This window comes from Pongo pygmaeus, chromosome 16 (assembly GCF_028885625.2).
Source record: "Pongo pygmaeus isolate AG05252 chromosome 16, NHGRI_mPonPyg2-v2.0_pri, whole genome shotgun sequence".
In the NCBI taxonomy this organism is placed as follows: Eukaryota; Metazoa; Chordata; class Mammalia; order Primates; family Hominidae; genus Pongo; species Pongo pygmaeus.
The window spans coordinates 57,646,056-57,663,140 of NC_072389.2; the positions used below are offsets into that span (position 1 = coordinate 57,646,056).

Here is a 17,085-nt window from a genome sequence, read left to right on the forward strand (position 1 = left end):
CCAACTTACAAGGGACGTGAAGGACCTCTTCAAGGAGAACTACAAACCACTGCTCAATGAAATAAAAGAGGATACAAACAAATGGAAGAACATTCCATGGTCATGGGTAGGAAGAATCAATATCGTGAAAATGGCTATACTGCCCAAGGTAATTTATAGATTCAATGCCATCCCCATCAAGCTACCAATGACTTTCTTCACAGAATTGGAAAAAACTACTTTAAAGTTCATATGGAACCAAAAAGAGCCCGCATCGCCAAGTCAATCCTAAGCCAAAAGAACAAAGCTGGAGGCATCATGCTACCTGACTTCAAACTATACTACAAGGCTACAGTAACCAAAACAGCATGGTACTGGTACCAAAACAGAGATATAGATCAATGGAACAGAACAGAGCCCTCAGAAATAATGCCGCATATCTACAACTATCTGATCTTTGACAAACCTGAGAAAACAAGCAACGGGGAAAGGATTCCCTATTTAATAAATGGTGCTGGGAAAACTGGCTAGCCATATGTAGAAAGCTGAAACTGGATCCCTTCCTTACACCTTATACAAAAATTAATTCAAGATGGATTAAAGACTTAAATGTAAGACATAAAACCATAAAAACCCTAGAAGAAAACCTAGGCATTACCATTCAGGACACAGGCATGGGCAAGGACTTCATGTCTAAAACACCAAAACCAATGGCAACAAAAGCCAAAATTGACAAATGGGATCTAATTAAACTCAAGAGCTTCTGCACAGCAAAAGAAACTACCATCAGAGTGAACAGGCAACCTACAAAATGGGAGAAAATTTCTGCAACCTACTCATCTGACAAAGGGCTAATATCCAGAATCTACAATGAACTCAAACAAATTTACAAGAAAAAAACAAACAACCCCATCAAAGAGTGGGCAAAGGACATGAACAGACACTTCTCAAAAGAAGACATTTATGCAGCCAAAAGACACATGAAAAAATGCTCATCATCACTGGTCATCAGAGAAATGCAAATCAAAACCACAATGAGATACCATCTCACACCAGTTAGAATGGCAATCATTAAAAAAAGTCAGGAAACAACAGGTGCTGGAGAGGATGTGGAGAAATAGGAACACTTTTACACTGTTGGTGGGACTGTAAACTAGTTCAACCCTTGTGGAAGTCAGTGCAGCGATTCCTCAGGGATCTAGAACTAGAAATACCATTTGACCCAGCCATCCCATTACTGGGTATATACCCAAAGGACTATAAATCATGCTGCTATAAAGACCCATGCACACGTATGTTTATTGCGGCTCTATTCACAATAGCAAAGACTTGGAACCAACCCAAATGTCCAACAATGATAGACTGGATTAAGAAGATGTGGCACATATATACCATGGAATACTATGCAGCCATAAAAAATGATGAGTTCATGTCCTTTGTAGGGACATGGATGAAACTGGAAATCATCATTCTCAGTAAACCATCACAAGAACAAAAAACCAAACACCGCATATTCTCACTCATAGGTAGGAATTGAACAATGAGAACATATGGACACAGGAAGGGGAACATCACACTCTGGGGACTGTTGTGGAGTTTGGGGAGGCGGGAGGGATCGCATTAGGAGATATACCTAACGCTAAATGACGAGTTAATGGGTGCAGCACACCAGCATGGCACATGTATACATATGTAACTAACCTGCACATTGTGCACATGTACCCTAAAAGTATAATAATAATAAAATAAAATAAATAATAATAAAAAAATTTAAAAAATTAGCCAGGTGAGGTGGCGGGCACCTGTAATCCCAGCTACTCAGGAGACTGAGGCAGGAGAATCCCTTGAACCTGGGAGGCGGATGTTGCAGTGAGCAGAGGTCACACCATTACACTCCAGCCTGGGCGACAAAAGCGAAATTCCGTCTCAGAAAAAAAAAAAAAAAAAAAAAGCCTCCCAAGTTAAAGTTGAAATATCAGGGCTATTATGTATGTTTTTAAAATTCTGTTAAACAGAAAGACAAACATCACATGTTCTCATTTATTTGTGGGATCTAAAAATTAAAGCAATTGAGCCTATGAAGATAAAGAATAGAAAGATGGTCACCAGAGGCTGGGAAGGGTAGCAGTAGGTTGTGAGGAGTGAAAATGGGGGATGGTTAATAGGTACCAAAAAATTAGAATGAATAAGCCCTAGTATTTGATAATAATTTAATTATGCATTTAAGAATAAGAGTATAATTGGATTGTTTGTAACACAAAAGATAAATGCTTGAGGGGATGGATACCCAATTTTCCATGATGTGATTATTATACATTGCATGCCTATACCAAAATCTTATGTACCCCCATAAATATATACACCAACTAGGTACCCACAAAAATTAAAAATTAAATTAAAAAAATTCTGTCAAATAAAGGTAACATCTGTACATAGTGAAACATTTTTATAATTCAGAAAGATATAAAATGGAGAGTAGTCTCCTCTTGCCATTTCCTCCAACTTAATTATTTCTTCCTCTCCTTTTTTTTTTTTTTTTTTTGAGACAGGGTTTCACTCTTTTCACCCAGGCTGGAGTGCAATGGCACAGTCTCGGCTCACTGCAAACTCTGCCTCCCAGGCTCAAGTGATTATCCTGCCTCAGCCTCCCAAGTAGCTGGGACTACAGGTGCACAACCATGCCCAGCTAATTTTTTGTATTTTTTTGTAGACGGGGTTTCACCATATTGCCCAGGCTGGTCTCAAACTCCTGAACTCAAATATCCACCCACCTCAGCCTCTCAAAGTGCTGGGATTACAGATGTGAGCCCACAATGCCCGGCCTTCTTAACTCTCTTTGAAGGCATGTACGTGAATAGGATAATTCTACACACTCCTTGTATTTTTTTCAGCTTTGCAACAATAGTATTCTCTGCATTATTTATGGCTACTAGGTTGTTACTGATTTTTTTGTTATTACTATGACAACTGCCACAGTTTTCTTCTTATATGTATATACCTTGGATACTTTTGCAAGTATAATCAAAGGTGGAATTCCCAGCAGTTCCATTCCTGGGTCAAGGGTATGTAGTTAAAATTATGATAAATGTTGTCAAATATCCTATAAAGTATGTTGAATGAATTCATGCTTTTCATCATGAGTATATATGCAATATTCATTTAGTATTATCAAATGAAAGTTATCAAGTTTAAATTTGCCTACTGGATGGGTAAAGAGCGATGTACCATTTTTGCTTTGGTTTGCATTTTTTAAAATCTCAAGTGAGGCTGAGAACCTTTTTATCACATGCATCCTTAATATTGTAGGAAGTCTGGATGCTTAGGAGGGTACACCTGTGCTAAACTGTAACTTACTGCATATAAACTAAAGAGAAATAAAGCGAAAGAATAGGTTTGCCTACGATCACTCAGTGGTAAAGCTGGGGATCTAATGCTTTTTTCCAACATGCTGCATCTTTAAATATTAAAGATACAATTCCATCCCTCTCAAATATGTCAGTAATAAGGAACAACTAGTTAGTTTTACAATTATAACTATTTAGAACTGTTATGCAAAATATCTTCTGCACAGTTTCTTGCATTTCCTTAAATTCTATCACTGAACAAAAAGTACTAAATACAAACAAATTAATAACAAAAGTGGCTAAAATTGTTAGTATCTAACGTCAATTTTTCATGTAATTTAGAATCAGCTGAAAAGAGGAGGGAAATTCTCCTAGTTTTACTTGCAATTAGAACCCTTGGGGTCTAGTGTCCCTTTGGAATGAAAGCATAACCCCCTACTTGTCACCACGACGGCATTCCATGATATACTAATGAATCTCTCCTTGAACCCACTTATCTTCTGACCTTGATACATCTATTTTGATAAACCAAGTACCCCAGGAAATCATACTTACCTTGCATTCCTCATCCAGTAAATCTAGAATGCCTAGTTTCGATTCTATAAGATTAATACAAGGCTGATTATCATAAAAATCTATGAGTGTCCATGGAATTTGTTCCTTCATATATTCTTCTTGCTCCAATTTGAAGACATGCTGAAATGAAAAAGAAAAAAAGCAGTCATTACTGGATCATTGTAACAAAGAATGTAGTCAAGATGATACCAACATAATTTGAGATAATCTGTGGCTTTCAACAACAACAACCTCATGGGAGAAGCATGATTTACACACAGAGAAAGCAAATAAAACAACAGGAAAACCTCAGCTACGTAGGATTCTTGGTAAACAAGTAAATCTAGGTATATAAATATTTTAAATAGCTGATCAATGTAGCAATCTTTGTGATCTTTTGATTATGTATATTTTCAAAACTGCACTATGTACTTTTGGCTTCTTAAGTTATCGTACAGTGCTGCTAACAACATGGGACACAGGAATGCCTTAGCTGGCATTTAACAACTATGTTGACGCCCTCCAGGCTACTGAACCATGCTGGGCAATGCTTTCAGCATAACAAAGTACTTCTCCTAAGGGACTGTGGTGCTGAAGTTCACGTGGCTCAGAATTAGTTAATGACTGGTCTTTCTTGTGACTGCCCTGATTATCTGTGATAGTCATGGAGTCTATGACTCACTTTTCTGGCTTCCACATTAAATTCTGTTAGCAACTGCAACTACTAGTCCATTGCTATTTCTGATGAAGGCTTCAGCCACTGTCCTCACCATTGCTTCTTATCTCCATTCACACAAAAATATGTATTAACTGTCTACTATGTGCCAGTCACTGCACATGGGCAACAACACAGATGTGGATGCTGCCCTCATGGAGCCTGGAGACAAGTAGGAGAAGCGGACAGAAACCAAATAAACATAAGGAATATAATCACAAGCTGTAGTAATATTAAAAGGAAAATAATGTGAACTATAAGAGCAAGAGTCCTCATCTAGTTTGGACACAGGCTGGTCAGGGTAGGCTTCCCTGAGGAGGGCTGTGTGATCTAGTCTCTAAAGATGAATGGCAGCCAAGCTAGTCCAGGTGGGAAGGGAAATCCAATCACTGCCACAGCTCCTGTTTCAGGCTGCTGCCCAGCCACTGCCCAGCCAATGCAGCTGACACCACCACTTCTAGTGTCTACAGATGCTGTACTAATGACTGCTACTCATTCTTAGGGAGTTTCTGCCTTCCTTTACTTATCTCTTTTGTCTCCTTTGGTTCTTTCACAAATCTTGCTATTTTTGTGGGAAGAAAAGACTTTTGTGATGACGATCAAACAACCCATATTTTCTAGGACCCCATGCCCTGTGAAACTTATGTGCCACAAGATTTCCAATGCATACTCTCCTCATGTGTCTGGAACTTTCCCACTGTATTCTGTACTTATTGTAATGCCACTCTTGGCTCATTTGCAGTGTTTGGTTTTTTTTTTGTTTTTTTTTTTGTGGTTTTTTTTTTTGAGACAGAGTCTTGCTCTGTCACCCAGGCTGGAGTGCAGTGGCACAATCTTGGCTCACTGCAACCTCCACCTCCCGGGTTCAAGCGATTCTCCTGATTCAGCCTCCTGAGTAGCTGGGACTACAGGCGTGTGCCACCACGCCCGGCTAAATTTTTGTATTTTTAGTAGAGACGGGGTTTCACCATGTTAGCCAGGACGGTCTCGATCTCCTGACCTCATGATCTGCCTGCCTCGGCCTCCCAAAGTGCTGGAATTACAGGCGTGAGCCACCGTGCCTGGCCTCATTTGCAGTGTTTACAGTCTAACGAGCTATTATAAGCTTTAACAAAAAACAATCATCCATATGAATATTTATGTCATGCTAATAAGAAAGCAAATTTCTTCTGTTCTTTTGATTAATGAGAAGGCAAATAGGGCACCATATGTCAGCAGGACACCCTGACTGATGGTACGAGTATCTTCCAAAACAATGTGCTCTGTTTTTAAAAATTTCATTAATTTATATGTAGTCTCAATATTGACAATAGAAACACTGCTCTAGACACTAAATAGAGCATATTTCTCACACACATCTCCATGTCCAGTTTGGAAAAGCTCCTGGGGTCTTTAAAATTTTGGATGCTCAACTGTCAAAGAATATGGGCATGAAGTTCAATATGGCAAGAGATTCTTGGTCAACATAGTAATGCCTTCAAACACTAAGCATGCCAACCAAGGGGTTTCTCATGCTGACTGCCCCCACCTACATCCCCAGATCAGGTAACAGCCCTATGCAGTCAAGTTATTTATACTGTGAGACCCCACGTTCCTAGTCACAGCTGACTAAACCAGTGTGGGTACGTGAGGGCAGTCTCCTGCTAGAGACCTCTGGTGAAAAAATGAACAGTGTTAATCAGATTCTCTCTCTCAGGTATTTGAACTGGGAAACAAGAAAATAATGAGGCAATTAGTAGTGGGAGTTGAAACTGAAAGAAGCCAAAATGAATGGGAGATAAGCAAATTAAGAGGACGAGAAGAGCATTCCAACCACTGCTGGGTTCACAGGAAGTTTAAAGTGAGTGAGAAAGGAGAAAGCTTGAAGTGGAGAAGATGTATACAGACTAGAAGAAAAGAACCTGACATCGGATAGGAAGAGGGGGCAGAGCAGTTGGGCAGAATCGAAGATGCAGAATGTAAGGGGGTATGTGAAGAGAGAAGGAGAAACAGGTGGATAGAGACAGACAGCAGGAAAGAGGAGGAGACGCAAGAGACCAAAACACACATGCAGACAGGAGGCCCCTGAAAAACAGACAAACTAGCCAGTTCCTAAAGAGGCTGGCATTGCTTCCTTACATTCCAGTCACTCTGTGCAGAAACACAACGGGAAAGAGTGGAAGGCTGTGGCATTAACTAAAGTATTAAGAAACTCAGGAACACCTTGAGAAACGATAATGCTCAGTTTAGTTTCTGATAAGTTTTTATTAATGTTCTTTAAGCAGAGATGCAAATCATATTAGTAGTCATCTTATTATGGAAATAGTCATAAGCCTAAAGTTTTAAGATCACTTCTACATTATTTCACTGTGGTAAGAAGCTTAATTTGCTAAACAAAGATGGTTCAAGTTTTTTCAAAGTATACGGAATATTTAATCAAACAGTCTAAAAGGTTTTATAATGACAAGTAGCAATTCCTTGTCCCATCTCTCCCCAACCCCAGTCTCACTCCCTAGAGGCAACCATTTTTAATTCCCTTAGGTATTTCTTCTGATATTTACCTACATATTTCTAAAGAATATGCTTATCAGCTACCTTCTGATTTATCACTATGAAACATCTACTGATTTCGTTATGACACAAACAAGGCTAAATTCACATACACCACCTCCTTCCTGCTCTTCCACTATTCTCCCTATATTACTATTTTTAGATCCTCTTTTGTTTTTTTACCAAATTTGTAACTTGCAGTGTCTTTAAACATCTGGTTTTTGTGCATCAACTACAAACCATACCACCAGACCTCTCTCTTTACAAGATGAGGATTTATTAAGGGTGTCTTTCCTGCCCTTCAGCTCTATCTTCTAATTCCTATGGGTGTCTCATTTTAATATCCTCTTTCATCAACACTAAGAATCACTCCCACTCTTGCACTTAGAACTGTGCCTGGCAAATTACGGACACTTTATATATTCCAACTCATTTAATCCATAAAACCACACACAGCAGGTACTATTATTATCTCTATTTTACAGATGAGGAAGCTGAGGCCCAGAGAGGTCAACTTGCCCAAGGTCTCCTAGATAACTGACACGGGGTAGGATTCCAACTCACACAGTTCACCTCTGGGCTCTGTGTCCTTCACTATTACAATCTGCTGCCCCTGATTTTTAAGCATCTCTGAATCTCCCAACACCAAAATACTCCTCTAAGATATTTAATATTACTACTTCAAAAGAGCCACTCAAAATATTCCCATTGCCATTGTCTCAGTGAATGTCCCAGACTGTTGAAAAGAGAATATGTGAAATTCTGCTTTTTAGTTCTGACATCTTGCTAATATAGCAAGTAAGCATTAAGATGGTCATAATTCCACATACAATAAACTTCAAAATAACAAACTGAAAGATATCCTTGGGCTTAAAGCTTCATACTCCCAAGCAATTACCTAACACACTGCCTGCTTCTCTCAATCTATTTGTCCCAAATTTTCATTATTATCAGACTGCAATCCAAGGATAACCTTGAATCCCACCTGGCCCATAAAACATTTTTCTAATGTCGTACCATTCATTAATCGTCAGTTCTAAGTTCCATATAATACTTTTAATTCACAACTTCATTCCAGGGATAAGCTTTTAAACAAAGACTAGGAATTCAAGAGAATAATTTATAGCAGAATATTATTCAAGGAAGAACATTCTTACCATATTGAATTGTTGCTGTAGTTTTTCATTTGCATAATTTATGCAAAACTGTTCAAAACTATTTATCTCAAATGTTTCAAATCTGTAACCACAAAAATAATATGAAAAGGGGAGAAAAGGAACAAAAAGCTTTTTAAAAATATTCAAAATATACACATTAGGAAGAAAGAAATGGGACATTCCCCAACATTGTAAAACTTTCTTTCCATATCAGTGAAGATAAAGATTTCTAAGTCAGTAACAAGGAATATGTACCCAGCAGATGAGCATCAGCCATGCAGCAGAGAGGTTTTTTTTTTTCAAAGGCCCCAGCATGCAGAGGTGTTCAACACTATGAGTTTTTGACGGCTCATTCACCCCCAAGTGGGGAACATGAGAATTATGATAAAGCCATTGCTCTTGTCAATATACTGACTCACGGTGTTACACACATACAGGAGGGAAATAGAAACAGAGATCCTACAGGTTCTTTCGAAAAAGAGAACCAGAGAATGAAAAATTAAGTATGAAACAGGCACAAATATGAAGGAAGGATTTTAACAGCTAAAGACAGGTACCCAAATAAGGCAAACTAGCAAATAAAATCAGATTTTTAGAATTTCAGTGATAATTTACTACATGAGCATCTGAAAACCAATTAAGTCTATGCACTAGCTAAGTAAATTCGCTCCAGATTTGAACTATTTTTTTTTGTTTTAGTTAAATTTTAAGCAACATGCAATTGCATCACCATCATCAAGGTATTCTTGAATTGTCATAGGCAAAGTTTCCCTTCTCTTTACCAGTAGGAAACAGAATCAAATGCCCACTCAGAGTTACTAGATAAGTTCTAGAAAGAAATGTTCTCTGGCAGACCAATTAGCCAAACATACTCACCCATAAATGTCTAGCACACCAATAAAAGAGTGCTGTTTGACAGCAGAATGGAGAGCCTGATTGACATTATCTACAATCCAGTTAAAGAGCTTGGCATAGATGTGCTTGGCCAAAGCATCGCGGGCATTTGTGGCCTGCAGCTTGGAGATGGGCTTGATGTATGTCTCTGTGGCAGTAGCCAGCTTCCGATGGCAGAGCCAGTGACACATCTCCTCATAGTCCACACCCATGAGGTCACAGAAGATGCAGAGAGGTTCATGCTTGGGCTGCCAAAAGATAATGAGTTATTTCCTATGACCAGATAAATCAAATAAGAATCTCCCGGAAAATGTTAACAAAGAGTTAACGAATAAAATTCAGCAATTTCTTTGTTATAACAAACACCAAGATCACTCAAAGTTGATTAGTGATAATAATCACATTCATCCATTAAACTGGCATCTAGGCAGCATTTTGCATTCTCTTCTGGGGCTCACTTCAAAAATTCCCTCTTCCTTTGACTCTTCATAGTATTTGTTTGTATCTCTCTTAAAGCATCTTCATTCATTCAATCAAAAAATCAGTCAGCTAGTCAACAATTATTTACTGAGTGCTACTATGCACCAGAAAACAAAAACAAACACGGTCCCTGCCCTCCTAGAACTTATAGACACTCGGGGAAATGGATATTAATCTAATGATTGCTCCCTAAAATGAAAAATACCACAAAGACCAAGGACACTATGCTGAGTCCATGTGAGAGGAATATGCTCTATTTTGGAAGCAGGAAACAGTTGCCTTGAGAAAAGGAAGGTGCTAACTGGGTGAAAGGAGGAGAAAAGGATTTTCCAAGCCAAGGAAACAGCTGGCAAAAACATTCTGTGGTGGGAAGGAAATCATCAATAGGAAGGATCGAAGCTGAATGAGGGAGAAAATGTGAGTTGAAATCACAGAAACAGACAGAGGCTATACCCTAGCTGGTCTTTATCCTTGAAGCAATGGGAGGCCACTGAAGGATTGTAAGCAGGTAACTTGATAGTTATTTGTGTGACTTTTTAGATTAGAATGACTTCCATGACTTACATATCCCTGTACCCCCTAGAATATCTTCCATGAGCCTTGCATGAGTAGATGTTTGATAAATACGTCTAATTTAATCCAGTTAGTACATTATATTTTTCAACATCTTCAATCACATGTATCCCCCGAATCTGACAACATTCCTGGGGCATAGGGAGGGTGAACATTGTCTCTGGTGGATAACTGAGGAAATAGGATCCAAGAGAACAAATAGCTTGTCAAAAATCAGCCGGCAATTGATGTCAGAGTTGGCATTAGAACCTGGGTCTCCTGACACCTTCATCTCTAGACTCTTCACACTCAAGCACCCCTTCCTTCTTTCATCCCCCTTTCTCCCAAGTAATCACTTTAGATACAAATCAGCACCACTGCCTGATCAACTCCCTTAAATAAGCAGCCATATATATGTATGTATTTAGAATTCGGCATCATTTAAAAGTGGGTCAGGCTGGGTGTGGTGGCTCACGCCTGTAATCCCAGCACTTTGGGAGGCTAAGGAAGGAGGATCACCTGAGGTCAGGAGTTTGAGACCAGACCTGGCCAACATGGTGAAACCCTGTCTCTACTAAAAATACAAAAATTAGCCGCTTGTAGTGGCAGAAACCTGTAATCCCAGCTACTAGGGAGGCTGAGGCAAGAGAATTGCTTGAACCTGGGAGGTGGAGGTTGCAGTGAGCTGAGATAGTGCCACTGCACTCCAGCCTGGACAACAGAGCGATACTCCATCTCAATTTTCTTAAAATTAAAAAAAAAAAAGTGGGTCAGCACTCTGTAAATATTCTACTTGAATGTTGTTACCTTATTGTCCTATTACATCAAGATTGTCAACTGTTTGGTTTAAATTCTCCACAGCTTTACTCATTTTTGGACTTCACCTATCAATAATTAAGAGAAGTCAATAATCTCCCACTCTGACAGCAAATTTGTCTCTTCCTGTGGTTTCTGTTGATTTTTGCTATATATCTTTTGAGGCTATGTCATTAAGTATATAGAAGTTTAGCACTATTTCATATTCCTGGTGAATAAAATCTGTTCTCTTCAGAGATGGGATTTCATTCTGCTGCCCAAGCTAGAGTGTGGTGGTACAATTGTATCTCACTGTAGCCTCAAACTCCTGGGCTCAAGAGATCCTCCTGCCTCAGTCTCCTAGGATTACAGGCACACACCACGCACAGTGAATAAAATCTTTATCATTGCAAAGTCATTTTATTTCCCTCTAGCACTGCTTTTGGCCTCAAAGTCTATTTTGTTCAATACCCGCACAGTGCTGCCAGTTTTGTCCTAGCTAGCACGTCTTTTCTAAACTTTTTTTTTTCAACCTTTCTGTATCTCTATATCTTAGGAATGCTTCTTTTAAAAGTATATACCTGAAATTTTTTTTTTCTTTTTTCGACTTGTATTTTAGAATCAGGGGGTACATGTGCAGCTTTGTGCACATGTACACAATAAAGGAATATTGTGTGATGCTGAGATTTGGAGTATGAATGAATCCATCACCTAGGTAATGTATATAGCCACCAATCAGTAGTTTTTTTCAACCATAACCCTCTCTTGTATTCCCCCGTGTCTATCGTTCCCATTTATGACCATGTGCACCCAGTGTTTAGCTCCCACTTATAAGTGAGAACATGTTGTATTTGGTTTTCTGTTTTTGCATAACTTAGGATAATCTTTTCCAGCTGCATCCATGTTGCTGCAAAGGGCATGATTTCATTCTTTTTTATGACTGGGTAGTATTCCATGGTTATATCTGAATTTTTTTAACCAGTCTAACAATCTAAATCTTTCAGCTGGAGCATTTAGTCCATTTTTAATTATTTCTATCTTATTTTGTTCTTTTGGTTGTCCTGCTTTTCAACATTTGTTTTTCTCCCTCTTTCTTGCTATATTTTGATTTTTTTGAATCCATTTTCCTCTCTACTAGTTTGAAAGGTTTGTTACTATTTTGTTTTATAATTAACATAATGTAATTAAGTAACACTAACTCCAAACATCCATTCCAATTTATCCTCTGTTATCCAATACTTTAGTTCTACCTTTTGTGTGGGGTGGCAGGGTAGGGGGCTGGAGATTCATTTTATATTTTAAACTTTTTATCTAATTTTAGACTAACAGAAAAGTTGCAAGAATAGTACAAAAAATTCCCTTCACTCAGATTACCTAAATATTAACATTTTACCACATTCCCTTTGTTGGCCTAACAGTGCTCTCTACAAAAAATAATTAATTTTTATGGCCCAGGATTCAATCCAGGATCATGCACTGAATTTAGTTATCATGTTTCATTAGTCTCCTTTAACATGAACAGTTCTTCATTCTTCTTTGTCTTTTGTGACCTTGACTTTTTGAAGACTCCTTCAGTTTGGGTCTCTATGATGTTACCTCATGATTAGATTTGGGCAGAAATACCAGAGAAGTGGTGTTGCACTCTGCTCAGTGTGTCATATCCAAAGCTATGTGATATTGATTGGTCCAAATATTGGTACTATCAATTGTGATCACTTGGTTAAGGGAATGTCTGCCAGGTTTCTTGACTGTAATGATAACTATCTTTCCCTTTGTAATTAATACATGTCTTGTGGGAATTCTATCTTTTACCAGATCAATATACTATTATTATTTTAATTAATCAAATTTTATCTACATTTGCCCACATTTTGCTAACTTCTTAGTTCATTTCTTCTTGCATCTTAGATCTTCTAACTGGGATCACTTTCCTTCTGCCTAAACTATATCCTTTAATATTTAATATTTCCTTTAGTGAGGGCTCACTGGCGACAGCAGATTCTCATAAGCTTTTTTTTTTTTTTTTTTTGAGACAGTCTTGCTCTATCCTCCAGGCTGGAGTGCAGTGGCGCAATCTTGGCTCACTGTAACCTCCGCCACCCAGGTTCAAGCAATTCTCATGCCTCAGCCTCCCATGTAGCTGGGATTATAGGCGTTCACATGATGTCCAGCTAATTTTTTTATCTTTAGTAGAGAGAGGGTTTTGCCATGTTGGCCAGGCTAGTCTCAAACTCTTAGCCTCAGGTGATCCACCCGCCTCAGCCTCCCAAAGTGCTGGGACTACAGGTGTGAGCTACCACACCTGGCCGCTCATAAGTTCTTAATTGTCTGAAAATGCTTCCAATTTTAATTCATTCTAGAAAGATATTTTAACTGGATATATAATTCTAACTTAATAGTTTCCACTCTAAGCACACTGAAGATATTATTCCACTGTGTTCTGGCTTTTATAGCTGCAGCTGGGAAGTGAGCTATCAGATTAATTGCTATTTCTTCAAGGGCAGTCTCTTAATCTCTCTGTTTTAAGTTTCCTCTGTCTTTGATATCATTATGATGTGCTTAGGAGTAGATTTCCTTTTATTTATCCTAACTGGGATTTTCTGGACTTTCTGAATATGTGGGTTAGTCATTTTCACAAGTTCTAAAATTTTTTAGTAATGATCTCTTGGAATATTATGTCTGCTTCATTCTCTCTCTTCTCTCCTTTATGAATTTTCATTAGATTAAAATTAGACATTATTACTCTGTCCTTCTTCTCTCTTAACTACTGTTTCAAGTGCTCTGTCTTTGGGTCCTATCTTGCATTTTGGACAATTTCTTCACATCTATCTTCTAGCTTATCAGTTTTCTCTTCAGTTGTGCCAAATCTGCTGTTAATTTATTTTGGCATTCTTAGCAGGTATGACTTTGCTATCTGTCATTTCTCCTAGCTCCTTCTATTTTGTTTCATTGGGGGACTTGTGATTTTTGACTGTGAGTCAATATTTCTTGTAACTTTTGTGATGGGACTCCACTGAGGCCTAGACTGAAGGTGGGTCCTCCAAAGTAGATTTGCAGTTGCTTCTGTCAGGCGCCTAGGCCACTACCAGCCCAGGATCAATTTAAGCTATATTTTCTGTATGTAGTTTTTTGAGACCTTCCAGGAACTATGAAATCAGTCTGGGAATGAATATGTGTGAGAGTCAGTTTGTTGTTATAAATTTTTAGGGAGCTAGTTTTCTGCTCTACTTGGCACCAAAGTGTGGGTCAGGTTAAGTTTTCTTTATACTCTTGGAGTGGGTGGTGGGCAAATTGATTACTAGCTCCCCACTTAGGGTCTCAGCTTTAGGCAGGAGTCTTTGTGTTCCCCTGTTTATATGGGTCCTGTGTCTTTGTCTTCTGTAGCTCACTTGGCTATGAAACCCAAAGCTCAAGGTCACTGGGTTCAGCAAATGCCTTCAAGGTGGGGCAGAACTATCAAACAGAGATATCTTACCAGTAACTTTTAAAGCTCATTTAAGGCCAGGCGCAGTGGCTCACACCTGTAATCCCAGCACTTTAGGAGGCCAAGGCAGGCAGATCACCTGAGGTCAGGAGTTCGAGATCAGCCTGGCCAACATGGTGAAACCCTGTCTCTACTAAAAATACAAAAATTAGCCAGACATGGTGGCACACACCTGTAATCCCAGCTACTCGGGAGGCTGAGGCTGGAGAATAGCTTGAACCTGGGAGGTGGAGGTTGCAGTGAGCCACGATCGCATCACTGCACTCCAGACCAGTCGACAGAGAGAGAGACTCTGTCTCAAAAAGAAAAAAACAAAAAAACAAAAAACAAAACAAAACAAAAACTAACTTAATCTCCACCTACCCCAAATAGTGAAATTGTAGTACTTATAGCTATCATCAAATCAACAAAGTTGACAAGCACTGGTTAGAAAATAAAAATCACAGAATTACAAGAACTGGATGGAAGGAACTTCTGGACATTATAAGTACTATTCTTCCAAGATGATATTAATAACTTCCAGACATCTCAAATAGGAAAACAGTACACTCAAATTTTAGGTAAGACTCATAGTGAAGTGATATACATGACATAACATTAGTCATGACTTTCTTGATTAGGAGAAGCTTGACATTTGGGGAAAGGTCACAAGGGCAAAGATGAAAGACGGTGATGCAGAAATCAGAGTTCTTTTTAAAAAATCCAGTTTGTATACCAACATTCAGAGTAGTGTTATTCATAACAGCCAAAAGGTGAAACAACTCAAATATCCATCAATCAACCAGTGGATTAACAAAATATGGTATCTCCATATAATGGACTATTATTCAGCCATAAAAAAGAATAAAGTATTGACATGTGCTACAACACGGATGGATTTTGAAAGAAGCCAGTCACGAAAAACCATATATTATATGATTCCATCTATATGAAATGTCCAGAACACGCAAATCTATAGAGGCAGAAAACAGATTTATCGTTGCTTAGGGGTAGGGAAATAGACACATAGGTAACAATAAGTAAAGGGTACTGGGTTTCTTTTTGAGGTCATGGAAATATTTTAAACTGACTGTGGTGATGGTTGCACATATCTGTGAATATACTAAAAGCCACTTAATGGTACACTTTAAATGAGTATGATATATGAATTATATCTCAACAAAGCTCTTTTTTAAAAGACTAGCAATGTTTCATTAGAAGAAATCAGGGTTTAAATTAGAATCATCATTTTGCCTTTTACAAAACCACCATTAGGAAAAGAGGTTGGGGGAGGGGAGGAGGAATCATGCATCTAAAATTAGGACCCATGGCTTAGGAAAATTACACCTCAAATATTCATAAAGAAAATCATGAGGATCAAGCTTTCTGTAAACCAAACTGTCTGCCCATCTAGCTCTTGGCCCTTGGACTAATAAATAAGTTACAAGGCTGGATGTGGTGGCTCACACCTCACACCTATAATCCCAGCACTTTGCGAGGCCAAGGTGGGCGGATCATCTGAGGTCATGAGTTCAAGACCAGCCTGGCCAACATGGCAAAACCCCGTCTCTACTAAAAATACAAAATTATCTGGGCATGGTGGTGTACACTTGTAGTCCCAGCTACTTAGGAGGCTGAGGCAGAAGAATCGCCTGAACCCAGGAGGCGGAGGTTGCAGTGAGCCAAGATTGCATGCCTTTGCACTCCAGCCTGGGTGACAAGAGCGAAACTCCGTCTCAAAAAAAAAAAAAAAAAAGTTATGGAACAAGTTTTCTCTTTAAATCATAAAGTCATTTATTTTATATTATATCATGTCTCACACATTTAATATAGTATCAAAGTACTATATCCAGAAAAGACAAGAAATAGATTCTTTTCTTACAGGAGTAGAGAATCTGTTTTTACACAAGAGGCTATAGATTCAGAGAAAAAAGGCAACTAAGTGAGTTGAATAAACACCATTTAAATTAAGGCCTTAATTAAGAATACCACAATGAATAGCATGGCTCTATCCACAAGGACTTCAAATCCTAGTGGGTAAAGGCAAGCAAGAGAGACCTTTATAGAACAATGTGATTTGAGCTACAATAAACGAAAGCAGAAGGGTGAGTGTGTATCTAAGAAGAGATGCTAGAGATCTGGCTGTGAGAAGTGAGTAACAGCTGGCTAGGGAAGAAGAGCAATGTACGTACCCCAGCAGGGAGAATCTGAGCAAAGCCAGGAGAGAGAAACAGCCTGGCATGGAAATGGCTGGATGTAGAGTGTGAGAAGCAGTGAGAAAGAAGCTCAATAGGAAGTCAGGGGTCAGTCATGAAGGTCCTTTCATGTCATGTCATGCCAAGTAAGGTGTTGGGTCTACTTCTGAAGGCAGTGGGGAGTCCTGAAACATTTCAGTAAGGGCATGATATGATCCCTAATACCTTTAACTTCCATGAGTTTCTGATCTTGTGGGGCCACATCTGCATCATAGTCACTAATCTCATCTATCCAACCCTCTCTCTTTCTCTCTCTCTCTCTCTGTCACACACACACACACACACACACAAAATCACTATGGACCAGAGATTAGAATCCATATTTCTTTATTCTCAGTTTGAGATTCTCCTTTGGATAATATATGTC

At 38.7% G+C, this 17,085-nt stretch overlaps 1 protein-coding gene across 4 annotated transcripts in view; it reads right to left on the reverse strand.

Annotated features, from left to right (window-relative positions):
• Nucleotides 1-17,085, reverse strand: part of MYO5A (myosin VA) — a 221,625-nt gene that overhangs the window by 84,531 nt on the left and 120,009 nt on the right. For all 4 annotated transcript variants that reach the window (XM_054450458.2, XM_054450457.2, XM_054450456.2 and 1 more), the window contains exons 10-12: nt 9,156-9,421; nt 8,280-8,361; nt 3,879-4,019 (exon numbers count right to left, since the gene is read on the reverse strand). In XM_054450458.2, the coding sequence (XP_054306433.1) occupies nt 3,879-4,019; nt 8,280-8,361; nt 9,156-9,421 (489 nt within the window). The remainder of the gene's footprint in view (nt 1-3,878; nt 4,020-8,279; nt 8,362-9,155; nt 9,422-17,085) is intronic.